Source organism: Phaethon aethereus (assembly GCF_964289735.1).
Source record: "Phaethon aethereus genome assembly, chromosome: 5".
NCBI lineage: Eukaryota > Metazoa > Chordata > Aves > Phaethontiformes > Phaethontidae > Phaethon > Phaethon aethereus.
The window spans coordinates 59,546,515-59,565,322 of NC_138579.1; the positions used below are offsets into that span (position 1 = coordinate 59,546,515).

General features: G+C 40.9%; 2 protein-coding genes across 5 annotated transcripts in view; both read right to left on the reverse strand.

Moving 5' to 3' along the window:
• Nucleotides 1-336, reverse strand: part of DENND5A (DENN domain containing 5A) — a gene marked incomplete at both ends in the record, with an annotated part of 66,405 nt that extends 66,069 nt beyond the window's left edge. For all 4 annotated transcript variants that reach the window (XM_081999904.1, XM_081999903.1, XM_081999902.1 and 1 more), the window contains one exon: nt 228-336. In XM_081999904.1, coding sequence (XP_081856030.1) covers nt 228-336 — 109 coding nt within the window. The remainder of the gene's footprint in view (nt 1-227) is intronic.
• Nucleotides 337-9,688: 9,352 nt separating this feature from the next.
• On the reverse strand, nt 9,689-18,503 carry TMEM41B (transmembrane protein 41B; the record flags this gene model as incomplete). Its single annotated transcript, XM_081999880.1, has 7 exons — nt 18,273-18,503; nt 16,408-16,525; nt 15,139-15,267; nt 13,299-13,392; nt 12,815-12,919; nt 10,720-10,858; nt 9,689-9,858 (listed from the first exon to the last, which is right to left on the reverse strand). The coding sequence occupies exons 1-7, from the start codon at nt 18,352-18,354 to the stop codon at nt 9,689-9,691; spliced, it is 837 nt and encodes a 278-aa protein (XP_081856006.1). The 5' UTR covers nt 18,355-18,503.
• Nucleotides 18,504-18,808: the final 305 nt, after the last annotated feature.

Sequence of the window (18,808 nt, forward strand, 5' to 3'; positions counted from 1 at the left end):
GTGCCGCGGGGCACAAGCGCCGCTGCCAGGGGCGGGGGGCGTAGGGAGCTCCCGCCGGCTGCCCCCGCGGTGCCTCGGGGCCGCCCGAGTCAGCGCCCAGGGCCCGCGGAGCCGGGAGGCGGCGAGGCCGGACCCCGCCTCCAGAGCCACCATCCCGCCGCCGCCACCACCACCACAGAATCGACCATTAACGCCCGCCGCCGCCCCCCGACCCCGCGGCCACTCACCCGAGAGCTCGTCCGGCTCCAGCCCGGTCTCGGTGTCCAGCCCGCAGATCACGAAGTAATCGGCGAAGCGGCCGGGTGCCGAGGAGCCGCCCCCGCTGCCGCCGCTCATACTGGAGCCCGAGGGGTGCGCGGGGCTCAGGGGGTGCGGGGCCGGGCGGCGGCGGGCAGCGGGGCTGCGCCAGCTGCGCCAGCTGCAGCGGCCGCCTCCATGATGGAGCGGAGCGGTCAGCGCCGCACGGCATTGTGGGTACAGCCCCCAGCTGTTCCTGTGGGGGGGGCAACCCGGGCAGGGGAACCGCAATGCTGCGCCTGCGCTCTGGGCTCGGGGGATGACGTGATGCTGCTGGTCCAGCTGGGGGCAGTGCGCGCGCAGAGGCAGTGGGTGGGGGCTGAGAAGGGCGGTCTCGCGCGCGGTGGCCGTTAGGCTGGTGGCTGCCAGCGGCGCGTCCGCACTGTGGGTGGATGGTGGGGCGGGCGGGCAGCCATCAGGGGATGTGGCCAGACCACCGCAGGGCAGCAGGGCTGCTCTATGCCTCCTAGCGAGGGGGCCTTGGTTAGAGCACCGGCCTAAGCTTCGGGTGGTCAGTGGCTGAGGGGTTCCCCTCAGAGGCTCTCCTCAGCCGGGGAGAGGCTCTGACCTGCCTCTGCAGTTAGAGGGGACAAGGCGGCTCTGCCAGGAGCTACTCGCTTAAAGCATGGTTTAGTGTCGGTGGTGCTTAGAAAGCACATCTGGACTTGGGTCTTACCCCATCACCTACAGCTTTTCATGCCCACTCGATGAAGGCTGCTGCCCCAGTGGTTGACATGACTCCACAGCTTTGTGGAGCAGCCATACCCTGAAACTGGCCCAGGTCATGGGGAAGAGACAGTGGGTGCAGGGGAAGTGCTTTTCAGATTGTTCGTTTTTTGGGGGTTGAATGGTGGGGTTTTTTTCTATTTGCATTAATATCACAGCCATAACTCTATTAACAGTTGGGATTTCACAGCTGGATGAAATCCCAGTCTCCCCTCTGGCTCAGCATGGAAAGGAAGACAATCCCTGGGGGAGAGGGGAAGAACACAAGAATGACTCAGACCAAGTTACTACAGGATGAGTAACGCGTGCTCATGGTCTCCGTTGAGAGCACATCTTTCCCCTGACCAGGGAGGGACCTGGGACAGCCTTGCTAGACTAAAATTAGGTGTGTAAGCAGTTCCCCTTCCTCTCTGCTCACTCAGTTCTCTATTTGCAGCTTTCACATTAGAATTCTTCCCTATCTTGTAGGGCTGATAAGATGATAAATGAAAACTTCTCAGTCTTTCAGGATTATTACCTAGGACCACACAAGTAGTTCAGGTTGCATCCATAATGCTGAATTACTCAGACACCAAACTAACTTAGCATGCTATCAAGCATGTGAAACTTCACCTATTTGAACATAGGTTGCCAAGACATACTGAGTTTTTGCAAGCACTAGAGACAGCAGCATGTGTAAGACTTCACTGTCAATGGTCTACAGCTCTTACACCATTTTGCCCCCTGAATTGCAGAGAGCTTTTCTAGCTTTCTGGGAAATAGGAAATACTGTGAGAAGCACTGGTACTATTAGTATTCACTTGGTTAAGACTGTATGGGCCACAGAATGGGTTATCAATGAATGAAAGTATTGCTTAGATTTGATTGAGAGTTTAATTTTAAAATCACTAGTTAACATGAGGGAGAGATTTCAATAAAGGTAACAGGATAATTAGGAGCAATATTAGCACTAAAGTCTCAAGTTAACTGTAGAGTAAGCACATACGTTTAGATTGTGTTCAGCCTGTCTGGTGGTTTGCAGAAGACAGCAACAGAGAACAGAACTGGCTAAACATGGTTGCTCATATTCTGCTACATTCTCTAGCCATTCTTTGTACGTTTTGCTTCTCAGTCTGTTTTTGATGTGGCAAAGGACACTGTATTCAGCCCATAATAAGCTTCTTTTGAGTAATCAACAAAAGTCATAGCCCTAGGGTCTCAGAAAGACTTGCAAGAAAGTCTAGGGAAACAGCAGAGGTACTGCTAAATAGACTAAAATGGGGAAGTAAAAAATTGTTCTTACTTGGGCTTTAACTGCTCCAGCAATAACCATGTGTTTAGAAGATTTAGCAAATAAAACTAGATAGGCCAGTAAGCAGAGGATTACTAGAAATACTACCGAGCAGCGATATTTAAACACACACATGCCTTGCTATGCCACAGGGTAAGGGACAAGAAATACTTTTTTAAAAGGAGACTCTCAGACTAAGAAATTCAGATTTGCTTTGAATTGCTACAAGAAAGGAACAAGAAGGGAGGAACTGCATGAACCAGAAACAACAAAATGTTGATTATCTTTGATTAATTAAGAGTCACCACAACATTTTCTGTGAAAAGTTTTTTCTTACTTTGTCAGATAAGTTTTCTGCTTTCACAGCCAGGTTACAGTCCAGTCTATCTTAAATCTAGGCATCCAGTAGATGTATCCAAACAGCTACAGCTTTCTCCTCCCAGTTTTGTCAATGACTGTCTCCTTTCTATTGCATCCCTCTCCACAATTATTTCATTTCTGAAATACTCTTTGCCTAGTCACCACAAGCAACATTGGTGATGTTTAATTCAAAGGCCAGTAGCTTTAATCTGTCAGTCTTCTTGAGCAATGTTCCCATCAGAGGAAGCACCCAAAACATGGCAATTTTGTCAATAAACTTTGCAAACTGCTTTGGTGTCCTTGAGTGAGGTAACGACATTCTAAACTACATGATAAATTCTTGAAAGCATTCTTTGTGATGTTGACAAAGTCTGTGTAATTGTGAAATCTGTGGAAACTGTGACTGTTTAGCCAGAGAGTCATAAAGATATATTAGCAAATAGGAAGTGATTTAAAAGATTCATTGTCTCTGGCAAGACTATCAGTGTTGGTTCAGCTGCTGTTTTCAATTGCAAAGACTGGGATTTTCAAGCTCAGGTATTTTAAAAAAAAATTTTAAAAAAAGACAAGATGGAACTTAATGTGAACATATCTTCATAATTCCTCATACTAGCTAATTCAGACTTATTTTACTAACAATCACCATGATGATTATTGGAAGAGTTTGTTTAATAAGCAATAAGAAACCCAACAGCAAATTAGTTTCATTCAACACTGCTCAGAGAATTGAAAAAGTCTGAAATAGGGTGTCTGCCCTTTTTCTGTGCAGTTTTTTCCCCAAGATGAGGTAAGCCCAGAAAGGTAACAGAGCTCAAAGCATAAACAGATTGCTGCAGTTATCAGGGTGCTGATTGGGTATGATGTCTTTTAACTTTAACATTAAAGCAATCCTCCTGAGCCTGCCAAACTGGACATTTGAAACTGGCTACAACTGCTTAATGACAGTGCGTTTCGTGTTAGCAACATCCACGCAACAGACTTCTGGAATATAGCCTACACACCACATCACCTAACACACACCCTCTCACAACAGGGCACGGGCACAGATCAGAGAACAGTCATGTCAAGGTGCTGAACGTTTCTTAAGCTCCCAATGCATCATTGTCCCTCTTCTCCCCAACTCCAGGAGCCCATACCTGGTGGTGCAGCTTGTGAGCAGGTCATAGATTCGTTGTGTAGGTGTATCTACAAGGACTCACAGAGCCTCAGATGGGCAGTGGCACCAGGCCACCTGTCACTGAGGTCCAAGAGTTGGTCAATAGCTGAGGTGAGTGCAGAGGGCGAGTATGTAAGAGTGTTTTGTTTCCATTCCTAACTTGTTGAGGATTGTGCCCCAGCCTAAGGAGTCCTGCAAGGTGGAGGAAAAGGCCAAGGCACTGACAGCCAAGAAGGCTCTTAAAATCATCCACAGTTTCAAGAAGTTTTGCGCATTTCCCACTTGCAGGAGGCCGAAGACTCAACCCAGTGTCTGCAAAGGCAGCCCAGAATCCCTGTAAGAGCCCCACACAGCAGAACAAGCTTGAACTTCGTATCATTATGAGGTTCCCTTTGACCACAAAAATCAACCATGAAAAAGAAAAAAGAAAATGCCTTGATTTTCATCACTGATGTCAAGACAGAGGCAAACATAGGATCAAGGAGCTTTCAGGAAACTGCACAATATTGACACAGTCAAGGTCACACATTGGTTAAGTCTGAAGTCTGGTTGGAAGACTTGTGGCTCTCTAGCCTAGTGTTCTAGTTGAGACACTGAGCTAAATCCACAGAGGGGGCTTGGGTATCAAAACATCCGATTTACTCTATCTGCTTAATAATTTTTTTACTATACAGACCAGGCATTTAGGATCTCCCGTAACACTGGAGGACAATCAGGAGATAGAATTCAGGGTAAGTCCCATTAAAGTCAGCATATCAAGATAGAAACTGCATATTAAGAGGGCCCTGAGGGCACTAATAGGCCTCAGTGGCCCTGACCAGCCTCAGCTTGGGTCTCAACCCCACCCACTATGGGTCCATTTAAGTCAGCCTGCTGGGCTACATCACAGCCTGGTTACCTTATTGGGCCCAATCCTGACCTTGTGTTGCTGATTTGCATCCCTGGCTTTACCGCAGAGCTGTCTCATCGCTACAGATGTGCTTGATGACCTAGATTCTTGGTTGAGGCTGACCCCGGCCTGCCCTGCTCCCTCGCTGGAGACAATGGAAAGGCCACCTAGGCTCTGCCCTTCCAACCCCCACCCTGGGGATACTCCTCATGAGAAATCATTTTAACACAGAACAAATAGTCAGACATAAGAATGATTTAGTGATCTCCTCAAAACACTTTTTCATGTCATAGAACTCCTCCAAGTACAGTAAACATTGCAAGTTCTAGATTATTGGACACACTCAAGGGCTAGCTTGTGAAACAAAAATCAGGAGTTGTGACCGTAACGTTAGATCGTAATTCAGATGCAGAATTGTAAAAGCTATCTGCCACTATGGGACATTCTCCTTTCCAGAGCCTACTAACCTTGTGTCTACTAACCTTTTAAGGCTATGAGGATATCCTTGAAGTCCTAGGGATATGCAGAAGCAGAATTCTCGGTTTGGAAGACTGTCTACAGAAAGGAGCTTTTATGAGGCCTCTCGCACAGTTATACACCAGTCATTGATCTTAGCTCTCCATAATCCAGGCCCAGGTTCTTCGTGTGTGTACTACAAAACAATGAAACATGAATTACTGCACTAGGTGGAATATTTTTAAGATGATACTAGTTTGTTAGATGTTTAGTATGTTAGTAAACATATTATGCTTTTATTCATATTAATTACAATCATTAAAGGCCATAACTTCTTTCAGTTCGGGTGGCCTGGAGCTATAAAGCCACCAGCTGAGAGTTAGGTAGAAATGTGCGTCATTGCAAGACATCAGTCGGTCACAAAAATAATCAGAATAACTAACTTCTCTTTCAGGGAAATTTGAAAAGCTCATTCTGGATCCTGCTCTCCTGTCAAAACTTGTTTAATTTCGCTCTTAACACTGTCACACTAAAATATATAAAAAGTGTGAGGTTTGTGAACCGTAACAGAAGGAAAGCTTTCTGTAATTTGACCTGTATTCTTCTCAGCCTCCTGAAAAAAAAAAAACCTTACCATTTTGTCATCTTGCAAAAGAGATGGTCCCACATTATGAAAAATAGTTTGTTATATATTTGAGTGATAGACTTCCCCTTTCTGGCACTGGCTCTGTAGTGGGTGCTAAGGAATGGACAGGCACTCACACAGCACTTGTGGGGCATGATTTGTTCACTGCTGAACTTAATCTTGAATGGAAGAATTTGACTAGAAGGTATGATTCTTAGTGCTTTAGCTCCCACAATTCCCAGTTATTACTCCACTGTTATATACTTACAAGAATGAAAGAAAGAAAAAAATACGTGACTACGAAACATAAAGAAATGCATTTTCCTGTTTTGTTTCTTTTCAATATATTTTTCGTGCAAAACACTAGAGGTATGAATTTCATTCCTGTAGTAACAGCTCTCACAAAGGCACCTATTTCAGTTAGTCCTTACAGTTGTAAAAATGTACCTGCAGTAGCTGCTGGGTGTTTCAGTCCTTGATCAGCTACCTGGTTGAGTCGATTCTGCTGGTTGTTCAGCTTAAACCAGAGTAAACTGCATGGTACAAGGCAGGCAGCATACCTCAGTTCTAATGCAAAGCAGAGCAATCCACACTGCATGTTAGTTACTATCATAAAGCTAGGTTATCACAGAAACTATACATGATAAATATTCTCTGGAACAACACACAAAAATCTTCAAAGTTACCTAAAAAACAACCATGTTTTGACTTTGCATAATAGTATAGTTCACAAACATTTTATAGAAAGACTTGTCATTTTCACTTTTGCTACTTTTGTCTTAACCTTTCAGCAAGCTTTCAACATCAGTTTTCTTCACAAGGCAAAAGAATTCCCTAACTGGACATAATAGAACATTAAGGGAAGGTAGATGAAGCTATTGTAACTTCAGCATATGAGCCTGCCATCAGGAATTCACACAAAAAACCCCCAAACATACATATTATGCAAACGGTTGTATTTGAAGAGATAAGTTAGACCCAATTGCCTTTCCAATGCAAAATACAAAAAACTTTTCAAAATTACTGTTGAAATTAATTTCAGATGGAAAAGTCAAGTTTACCTAGGTGTTCTGAAATAAAGGTAGAAACAGAATGAATTAATCTACAGATGTAATCAGTGCAGTTTAATTTTTAATCAGTCATTAAAAATATCATTTAAGAAGAACTCATCCCTTTTAAACAGATTAAAAATTAAGCTTAGTGGGAAGTTCAGCATCCTTCATTGTGCTCAAAAAATACAGTATTTCATGTTTTATACAATAGCTTTATTATCAAATGGCAAGAGACATTTAGTAATGACGTCATGCAGGTATCACAAAAAATTCCAAAAGGCAAACAGGTCACCTAACAGCTCAAAATTCCTTGCATTTAAAAAAACAAAGCTACATCTTTCTGATTTCCCACTTAGTTTCATAGTAGACACTGTTTTCCTGTCAAAATGTTACAGCTGTCTCTTGGATCACTTTCTGGATTCCCTGAAGGAAAGAGTAGGCTAGTACAGTATTCCACAGCACAGTGCTTTTTTTGCCTTTTTCACAAGGCCTTCCTTGCTCTTCACAACCCTCAGCAGTAGTCCTCACAGGGTAGGAAGCTGCCCGAGGCCCTTGGCAGCTAAAGATAAACACAGAAAGGACAGGTTAAAAAAAATGCTCAGGTTTTGCAAAGGGAAAGAACCTTATTTTCAACCTTTTTAAGGTCTTAATGCTTTTTGCCACAGTGACAGCAACCCAGTCTATGGCTGAATCACAATAGGTTTTTCAGTAACATAGCCTGATCCCATCTACGCAATGAAATGTAACTCAGTGAAAATGTGAAGTGATAGCACGATTCACATTCAATTGAAAAATAGTTCAGTTCCTTCTTCTGTGTCAAGTTTCCACCAAAACATTGGCTTTATACAGCGTAGAAGGGATTTTACAACACCATCTGTTATTGACCAGAAATTGAGACAAATTTTGAGAAAAGCCATTGGACAATAAGTAGTAGGTGATTTATTCTGAGAGTTCATCTGCATTAAAAGTTAATTATGCAGAAAAGCAGGCTGTAAATCTACAGCAACTTCACACTCAATAGTCCAGGGGACACTTGCTCACAACAGCTAAATTCACACTCAAGTTTACTATGGAATAAAACCCCTGGGTAGATGACCTCCGAGATTAGAACTGCAGCAATAAAAATAATCACTGCTCAGATTTAAGTGCCAATGAAGTACACTTTCAGAGTAAATTCTAAATAACAAAACAACTGCTGAAGCAAAATGATCCTACAATAAACTTGCAAACAGAAGCAATATGAATTCCTTTATATACCTATGTAAAAAATATCATTTACTGTGCAGCCCAGATTTAAATAAAAGACAAACAGTGTATCAATAATATTTACTATATATTTACATGTAACACTGATGAAATGAAGGAGTCAATTAACATTATGTTACAAAAAGAACAAAACTCTTTAAAGGTACCAGTACCTTTCACATTATCACATTTATGGAGCTGTTCTGATACATCTCAATGATCTATCATATGATGAGTTAACATGAGGATACAAACAAATAAACCCTTGACTTGGAGCATATGCTAATGTGTCAACTCCCATTTCAGCAAGGTACTTCAGGGGCACCAAGTTAAAGCATATAAGCAGCACTGGTTTCAGCAGGATAAAACTTAAATGCGCACCCCAGTTCCTTGCTGATCAGGGCCTCATTTTACAGCGTTCCACTGACAACATAACAAACTACAACAGTTATAAGCATACAAGTGGAGGGATCATATACCTTACTGAGTGAATATATATACTTTTACTTAAAGATGAATCATAGTTGGTTGCCCATTGCCAGTTACTGACTTACCAGACAATGGAATCATCCTTCCAATTTTATATACACGAGCCTTCTGCTACATGACACTTTGATCATTATTTGGAATCAGCTCTTTAATAAGAACTGCACCAATTTGTGTACCTGACATTTCGAGCTGCAATGGAAGGTTTTATACTCTTTACATATTGCTTGAGAAATGGTAGTATTACACTGCTTAAAGTTAAACATTTTTCCATCACTTGAAAACTGAGTTTTATATAATTATACGATCATTTTCTTAAATTGGCAGGATAAATCTGTGCAAATGAAATACTGGCAAAATAATCAACATTAAAAAATTAAAATTAGAACTTCAAAATCATCAGCCACAATAGAAATTCCACCCTGCTCTCTCCCTTCCTATATCCTCTCCCAGAATAAAACTTTACAAAGGATGAGAGGGAATGATGTGACACTTTGCTTTTGTTAATCCAGTTAGTAAAGCAGATGTAGGTTCAAGTATTTAAATCCACACAGCACTAATAAATAGAAGTAAACAATCAGGATGAGATCATCATTGTAGTTAAAGTACTGCAAAAAACCTTCGTTTCTGAGTAAGCACCGTTATTATATTATGCTATTGTCTTGGAACTCCAAAAGGCAAAAAAAAAAACCCATTGTTGATGAGAAATGTACTCAGACCAGACTACATGCAAGCCTACAGAGAATGTTACAAAACTAGACTGAATAATTAAAGTTTTTTTCCTGCAAGTTTTAGAAAGCATTATCCATAGTTTATGCCTACATTACAATTTTTACTCTGCAGATAATCAGAGAAAAATGTTACATTTGTTTTCACTGCCCTCATCCTGAGGGCCCCACACACACCCTCTGAAAGTAAAACACTGATGGTTTGGATACAAAACTATATGCAGTACATTTCTGAACACAATTCCTTCTATTTTAGGCCATGTGTTCGTTTAAAGACATTCTTATCTGTTACAAGCCTCCCCTTTAATTGCTTAAGATCCAATAGAAAAGCAAATATACAAATATCAGAAGTGCTGATCCTGAGATGAAGCATGGGAAATTATGGTCCAGTTCGATCATTATTCAAACTTCTGTTTCAGTTTCTTGTGGAAGACAGCTGGAAGAATGGAGAGGATGGCTAGAATCATGAGAACAAAAACAGAGTTCCAGGAAACAGCTTCCCCTGCTGTTGTAAGTTGGTACAGCGTTGTTCCTGCCTTAATGGCTACAAAAGACGGTGGTGCCACACCTGGAGCAGGGAATTAGAAAGGTAGGAAGGCAAAGGAAGGAAAAACAGCTTGTTAGTGGGGAAAAAACAGCATAAATTAGTCATCCAACTTTCAACACCAAAAATTTCAGGCTTTGTTGCCTTGTACTTTTTTGTTAAAAAGAAGGGTGTAAATACAAAATTAAAAGACAAAAAAAAACCTTATCAAAAGAACTTTTTTGCCATTTTGATATTTTTAACACCAACTCAAACACAGAAGACTAAGCAAATAATCTCTGCTCTTTAGACACTGAAGACTTCAAGCTGTCCTTCTACAAACCGAATTTTATTTAAATTCATAAAGGAAAAATATGGATTGTTTCTTAAACAGATTAAGAAGTGTTTACAAAAATATGCCAATTACAAAACTAAGGTGTTTAGCTCTACATTAGTTAATTATGAATTCACCCCTAGGAAGATATATTATGATTAACAAAATGGAGTGAGAAAGGGAGAAACAATCCTCCAGATCAAAGTCACATACATCCTCAAACAATTATGCTGAGCTCAAAATGGGAGCTTAGAGAAGTTCCCAGAAGTATTATAGTCACAGAGTGGAACAATAAGTTACTAATAACGTGTTCATATAAGTCATGTTTCCTTAAGCAAGTAATTAAGCCTGGGCTCACGACCTCTCATCCAGTACACCAGAATAGTCCTGACTATTAAAATCTTTTGATGCTGTAAGTTCCACACATCAAAAAGTACAAAAACAATATGCCCATAACCGTTCAGCTGTCCAGCAGGTGGTGATCTCTGCTGAACAACGCATACAGAAAGAGGCACGTAATATCCCTTCTTCTGTCTACCCCCAAACTGCAGTTCACTAGCCAGAATTCTTACCTAGAAAAGTGCCAACGAAAAATACTTTCAATGGCACATTAATTACAGGAGATGTGATATTGATAAACCAATTGGGAAGAAAAGGTGTTATTCTCAAAAATATTATGTAGTTGATGAGGTGTTCTCTGTGTCGTTCAACCTGCCAAAACAAAACACAAATAAAAGAAAAATCAGTAAAAAAAAAAATCCCCGTCTTGAAAATACACAATGATTTTACTACTAGAGGTTTGTTAGGGGTGGGGTTTTTTTTTTCATCTTTTGTAGAAATTTACAAGTCAAAAACATAAAAATCTGTTAAACAATGAGTGACTCAAGGAAGAGTCATCAATGAATCACCTGTTAAATAGTAAGGAAGTTAGTCTGGAAATACCAGTCTGCGGTACAGCATGATGACCATGTGTCTGAATCAGCCAACTTAAACAGCAAACAAGTAATTCAGCACAGCAGCAGGCCTAACCCTAACTTTAGCGCAACAACCTCTGCCTGTCTAACTGTACCCCAATCAACACCGTCAGCTTCTCATGCTGACCCTAAAGCTTTTGCAGGAACTAGCAATGAAGTTTGTTCCTCGACCCATTCTGTCCTAACTCATGATCAAACCTGAAACACAGCTGTATTCCTCGCTTGGAAACTTATCCAGGTCATGGCTCTGAAGTTCGTGAGGTGGCTGCTGCCATAGTTGCAAAACTTACCTACCCATACATTAGAATGCCTAGCATCAGCATTTACCCAAGAGCATCCACAATAGCCTCAATTTTATTTACAGTCTGAATTATATTCTCAAGTCTAGCCCAGCTACTTACACTAGTACTACAAAGCCTCTTCTCCTTCCAGGCTGACTTTAGCACATCAGCCCTTTCAGTTCTTCTCAAACAAGAACTGTAACCTCAAATCAAGTTATAAGGATAGCAAAGCATCCACCATTTCTGGCCTATCCTGGCAGACCTTCACTAAGTCTGAGCCTAAACATGGTCATCTGGCCCCAGCTGAAACCAAACGTGATCTGATTACAATTCCATCTGAGATCTCATGTAGCAACTCCCTCTACTCACAATACTGGTTTTTCCCCCAACTTTAGCTTTAACTGCAATACTGAAGCCAGTAGCCCTACTACTGTTCACTAGTACCATTGTGGGGTTTTTCTTCAATCTTAGTGAAGGATGAATATTCAAGCATTCATTAAACCTGCATATAAAATGTCTTAGCCCTCAAAATGCAAGCGTCATACAGTCCAATTAACCTGGAAACAGTGAGATACGAGCTGCACGTGTAATTACATAATTTTAAATCACATATCCAGTTCTATTAATGAAAATCGTAACCATTAGCTGCTTAGAGAATAGCCTCAAGATTACACTGCAATATTAAGATTTACTTGGGTCAAGTGTCAAAATACTACTATATTATTTAATAAGGTCAATGGTGCAGGACACAGCTCCACATCTTGCCTCATGAAGAACAAGTTTAAAATATTTTTACATGATTAAAAAATCTTGAACAGAGTACAGTAGTAAGTTGTGCTTCATACTTGCAAAAAAAAAAAATCTGTTCAAACACGTTTCAGAGTATCAAAGCAAGAGTAATGAGGTCAAATACTAATCACACTATGATTTTGTATTGCAAAATCTTTAACTTCATCTGACAATTAACACTTGCTGAAACTAATGTTACCAGATACTATAAGAGAAAGTTTCTAAATGCTCCAACCAGAATAACATCTTCAAATTAAGGTTCTGCAATCAGACATAAAGCTATTGGTTTTCTTCCCCTATAAAAAACAGAAACCCAACTTTCATTAGTTCTGATGCTTACAGAATGATTATTTTAAATTGAAACTGGAAAGGTTTCCTATTGACATTAGCTAAACCAGGGGAGTTACCAGGTGCAAACTCTTCCTAGGCAAAAATAGCTCCCTCACAGGAAGTACCATAAAAATCAGGAATACTCCCCACTGTTTAAAAAACACTCAAAGTAACTACACAGTGTCAGAAAGGAGTCAGAATCCTTTCTTTTATGAGCAGAAGGCCCCCTAGTTTTCCATGCTATTCCATTATACATTTTCTATCATAAAGTTCAGCATCTCTAGAAACTTTACCTGTTCTGACCATTTTACTGCTTTTTCTGTTAAATATCTGTATACAACAGGACGTCCCACTAGGTATGAAAGCATATAGCAGAATGAAGCTCCAAGTCCTGAACACTGGGAAAAGAAAAGAAAAAAAAGAACAAATGAGCAGAAACTCTAATTATATACACCTACTAACTACACTACCCGCACAGAGCCTGCTTCTATGCAGCTCGCCTTCAAGGCTGAAGGGCTCTCCTGCAGCAATATATACACACTCCCCAAGAATGCTCTTGACCCAAGACAGTTCCTTTACTTCCAAGGCATTTAGATCGATCTTAACATTTAAAGCAGACAATACTGATTACTTATCAGTTAATATTGAGTGCTTCTGCAGTTTTATTTTAAGATTTTGAACAGTGAAAGCTTTGCAAGTAAGGGGCACAATGGCATTAAAGAGATTCAGACTTGAAAACTCATCAACTTGGTCCCCCATACTATTTTCCATACTTACCAGACAAACAAGAAATAAGGCCAGTGGAAAGGGATAAAGAAACCCTGAGAGGATACTGAGAAATATAGACCCAGGGATAGCAAACGTTTGCAAGCTGGATGCATCTTAGTTAAGAAAAAATATTTTGAAAAGCTACCCAATTCTTAATTTTGTAAGCAGTCAGGATGCATATTACAATTTGAAAAAGCATAAATATAAATAGGCATAACCTCTAAAGGTCTTTACTTCCAACTATATTTGCAGAGCAGCCCAAGCACAGAGAAACAAGGGGTAGATTCACCATTACACATGCAAAATTAAGTCACTAAATAAAAGCTGTATTAAATTTTCCTTTTATCTGTGCTACAATTGGCACCACGGATTTATTGTGACATTACAGGAAACACACGCTTCTGATTTTACATTGTTGACTAGAGATACACAGATTTCAGCCATTTTCTCTGAAAGTTCACAGAACTCCTGTCTGAGCCTGTAACTACTATGAGTTTCATGGAAGACTGACATGTATGAGGGCAACTCCTACTTCCTTACCAACAGGCATGGTGCAATCACTAGATAACTAGGATACATGATCACTAATTTCAGTCATAATTTTTCAAAAAGTTTCTGCAGCATAAGCAAACAGGCTGTTGAGCTTAAGGCTTGCTAAGAATACTTGAGACTATGATGTATGGCCCATTTTGGCTAGAAATCTTACAAAGCAAAAAAAATTTGCACACCATTTTATCTGAGTTGAATTAACTGAAATATCAAAAAGCCAAATCAACTTCCTTTAATAATTAAAGTCCATTACAGCCAGTACAGCCTTTTCTAAGAAAGTGTCAAAGTTCTGAGATAACTAACATGCTTGTCAGCTGATCAGTCTACTGCTGAGACAGTAAATGTTGTCACATCAACTGCTATAGTAGCTCATCAAACAACCGATTCTGTTCTACTTCTTGCTAACATGTAAGCTAACTCTTTATTTTTCTTTTATTCTCTTCATAAATCTATTATTTGTGACCTACACTTAAAAAGAACGAGCTAGAGGCTAATTTGTAATGGCACATTCAGCACTGATTTTTCTCCAAGTTATGAAAGCCTCCTGCATTAAACTATGAAACAGACCTCTTATACAGCTTTTAAGAGTTATTAACCTTTAGTTAAGTGTTCCAGTTAGGAGTGTTTAATGATTAATTAATGTATTCATCACTCAAGAAAAAAGTTAACACAGAACACAGGTAGCCTTTGTGTCTCCCTAGGTGGAAAGTACTTCAGAAATTTAGCACTCTCTAAAAGGAAATAGAGATTTGTTTTTTGAATGTGAGCACTGCAGCAATGAAAGAAGGATCAAAACACTTTCCCTCAGAAACAATGCAAAATATTCTCGGAATTACTGTTACATGGCACTTCTGAATGTCTCAAGGTAAGAGCAGTGCAGTAGTCTCAGTTTTCCTTTAGAATCAACAGTAATTTCTAAGAGGGAATTCAGTTTGCAATTTTAAAAATTAGCATAACACTAAAATGAGACCAAGTCTAATATCAAAGTTTAAAAAAATTGGCCATAGCAGACACAATCAAGGTAAAGCATCATGCAAATCCCCAACCGCATTTAATACTATACATGCAGGCATCAATTTCCTTCTACTTAATCCTTTCTTACAGTCCAAAAAAAGCATACTGAAACACATAAGAAATGTTTTAAAGTTCAAAGATTTTGGAATATATTTGTATTTATAAACACACGTAGGTATGTTAGCCCTCTTCACCCATGATCAAGCATTTAAGTTCATATTTTTAAATTCTTTTTCAGAGAAACAGGACTACATCAAAACTGCCCTTTATATCAGAAAAAGGATACAAAACATATGTGGCAAAATAAGCCACTAATACTTGAACATAAAATGTGTCCTTATATTTGGACAGGACTTTTCCCAAGGCCTTTGCATCATCCATATCTCTAGGAACCTTTATACATTCTCTTTCTTCTCTGGAAAAAAAAAAGTAGGAACAGTGATAATTATAATCAAACAGTATAGTAAAATTACTTAGTGAATATACAGATAATTAGATACACTGCATCACTAGACTACAACCTCAGCAAACAAACCACATGATTATTGTTGTGAAAATGTTCTCAGCTGAACACTTAACATTTACAGTGTGTTTTGTATTAGAAAATGCTCAATTTTCAATATTTGCAAACCGTATTTTTTCATTCATTAAAATAATCTGCTTCATCTCTAGGGTTTTGTGTTTCTTTTTTTTTTTCTTACCAAGTACTGATCAAAAAGAAATAATTTCTCAAACCAAGCCTTGGCAACTGAACAACAGACAACATTTCAGCCAAAACCAACTGTAACTGCCTCAATACTAGGGTCATAACATTTGAAGTGCAGCAAGAGCGGCAGAGCTTTACCTCACAAACAAAGCTTTAAGAGCAAAATCTCATGTCACACCTTAATCTGGTGCAACCCTGGGCAGCACAGTTGAGTGTCCTCTCTTCCTCTGTATCAGACTTAGTGATTGGACTGTTGCAAACTGAACTTGTTGAGCAAGTTAATCAGAGAGAAAATTAACTACTAAAAGAAAAAAAGAAAATTGTCAGACAAGCAGGCTTCCATCTTGTCAAACTATCTACCTTCCCAACACAAGTACTAGATGCAACAGAAAGAAGAAAAAGAGAACATAAATCTTAGACATAAAGGAAGAGGGATGTCCCCCTTTGATGACAGCCTCCAGTTATACCAGTGCACAAGGAATTTTAAAATAAACCTAGGTCTAACCAATCATGTTTTGGCTTTCAACTGAAGAAAGTTAAGAACATAGTGCTAATGTGACGGGGGTAATTTTTTTCAAAACAAAGCATCTCAACTGTGCAACAGAAACCCTAGGTCAACCCTATGTACAACTCTCTTTACACAGTTCTTACCAGTTAGTACTTCAATATTAAGCTTTTATATCTTGACATTCTAGGTTATAAACTCAAATTTCCTTTAAAAAAAAAAAAAATAAGGACTTGTCTATAATTAACTGATGTCAGTTTAAAAATCACTTAACCCCATGTAGGCTCCTCTACAATTTGATACTAAAGAAAAGCAAATAAATTAATCTTTCCTGACATACTTACTCACTAAGCTGTGGGAAATTTTTATATACCAGGAACATGAGGAAAGCAGCTGATAAGAAGATGGACACTAAAATAAGAAGTGATGTGCGAGCTGATCCACCTTCTGCCTGAGCTTTCCCTGAAATTAAACAAAAACAAAGTTTAAAAAAAAAGGAACCAAAACAACAACAAGAAAACCCTCACATCTTGTAACAAATTTCAAACTTACACTCTAAGAAAATGTAAAGTTAAGCTCTCTGTGGACATAATCTTCTCACCAATGCTTTCAATAACATATATAACACATTGCTCAGATTCCCTGAAAGCTTTCAAACAAATTTGAAATTCTAACACTAGCAAACATGCCATAGAAGTAAACTTGTAATTTATTAATTTTGAATTATATATTATATTAATAATATTATTACAATATTATTAATAACATAATATCAAAATATTATCAAAATTATTAATCTAATAAGAAATAACCTTATGATCCATAATAATTTAAGACCCAACTAATACATAAATTTGCAAAGAGCAAATTTTTCAGAGCAAAACAAAGTAAGCCGTACATATTTTTTCCTTTTTGCCAGAAATCTTCTGCCAGTCAACTAGAGATTTAACTTGCAGTTAAATCTTCAGTATGTATAATGCAACTTCGAAACATGCTCATCAACAGTTGGGTTTTTTCCTCCTCCTAAGAACGAACACCAGGCACAGCCACTAGCCAGTTAGGTGGGACACACTCATCAGGATACGACTTATGTGAACACACACATGCACCAGCCTGGGCTATAAAACTACAGTTCTCAGACTTGGGAATTACACATATTTTACACTCCTATAAAGACTTCTCTTAGATATATCTATGTAAGTTTCTATTAGCCTTTAAATTCTTGTGTAAAGAAAGTAGTGGAACCACAATAAGTGACACAATTACATTTTAGGCCTCTTCTATACTTTACCAACATGACCACATATATGAAATACACTGATTAGCACAAAGAATTTTAAACAGAGAAATAAACAGTAGGAACCCTCTGCACCCACACTAGGGTGTGAACGTGTGCACGTATTAAAACACCCTCCCTCCTCAGACACTGCTAGAGGCTAGCACAACTTCACAGCTAGTGTCAGTCTCGGTCACCTGAGGAACACAAAAAATGCCAAAGCTGTACTTTCATTCGTGGATGCCGGTGGCATGACTACAATGCCAACACGCAACGTTCAAGCGGGTCGCACCGCCACCTCACTGTTGTGAAACAGCGAAAGGATGATGAAACCCAGGGACGAAACGGAGCCGGCTGGACGAGCTGGCAATTTTACACGCTTTAACGTTTTTCTCTTTGAGGTGAGCGTGATCCCACAGGTGTGCACTGGCTCTGCTGAGGCCGAAGGCGGCATCCATGGAGTAGCTACAAGCATGAATACCGCACCGGTGGTTATTTTAACAACATCTTCTCCAGAGACAAAAAACAAAAAAAATTAAAAATTAATTTAAAAAAAAAAACAAAACAACTTAGAGGACGAAAAACGACAATAATCCAACTGCACTTTCTACCACTGCCACTTCTTGTACTACAGCCGCGCCGGCAGTGGAATAAAACACACACACACGAACCCACGAGTGTTTCCTCATTAGCGTGTGGGGGGCGTGGGGGTTGCTGCCCCATTTCGGCTCCTGGTCCTGCCGCGGGTAGCTGCGACGACAGCCCGCCTCACCCCCACACACACCGGCCCTCCCTGAGGCGACCGTGCTGCCGCTCGCCCGTCCGCCCGCCCACGCGGGCCGGAGGACGTTGCTCGCTGCGCGGGCGGTTGGGTGGGCGGCTGACCGTTGGCAGAACGAGGTCCCGCGCTCCCGCCGCCCCAAGCCCCGGCACCTTCTAGAAGCTGCCGCTGGTGTCTGGCGCTCTCCGCCGCCGCTTGGCAAGGCCCGCGCTCCGCCGCCCTCCGCTGCGCCATGGCTCCACGTTACCCCGGGGACCCGCCGGCCGGCAAATCAGGCCCAGGGCAGGCCTCGCCGGCACCGAGAGCCGCGGGAAAGAGGCGGAGCGCGACCGGCCGCTCCTCCTCACCCCACCAGGTCACGGTCGCGCTCCCGCCCCCGTCGCCACACAGCGCATGCGCTGCTCCGGCGTGTCGCTTTTATGAGGGAGCATTACGGCCTTGCGTTTCTGCGCCGTGATATACGGGAGCACGTGTTGGGCTTCACGTCGTGAAATGCGGCGGTGGCTTAGTGACGGTAAGTACGGTAACGCCTCCTTTGCGGGGGCATCCAGATGGGTATATACGGTAATGGAGTGTGCGCTCAATAGGGGTAAATACGGTGGGGGGCGCTCCCTCAGCGCAGTGGGGTGGCGGCGCCTGAGCCCGGCCTCCTCGGCCCCGGCTGGAAATAAAGGTCGATCGTGCCTGC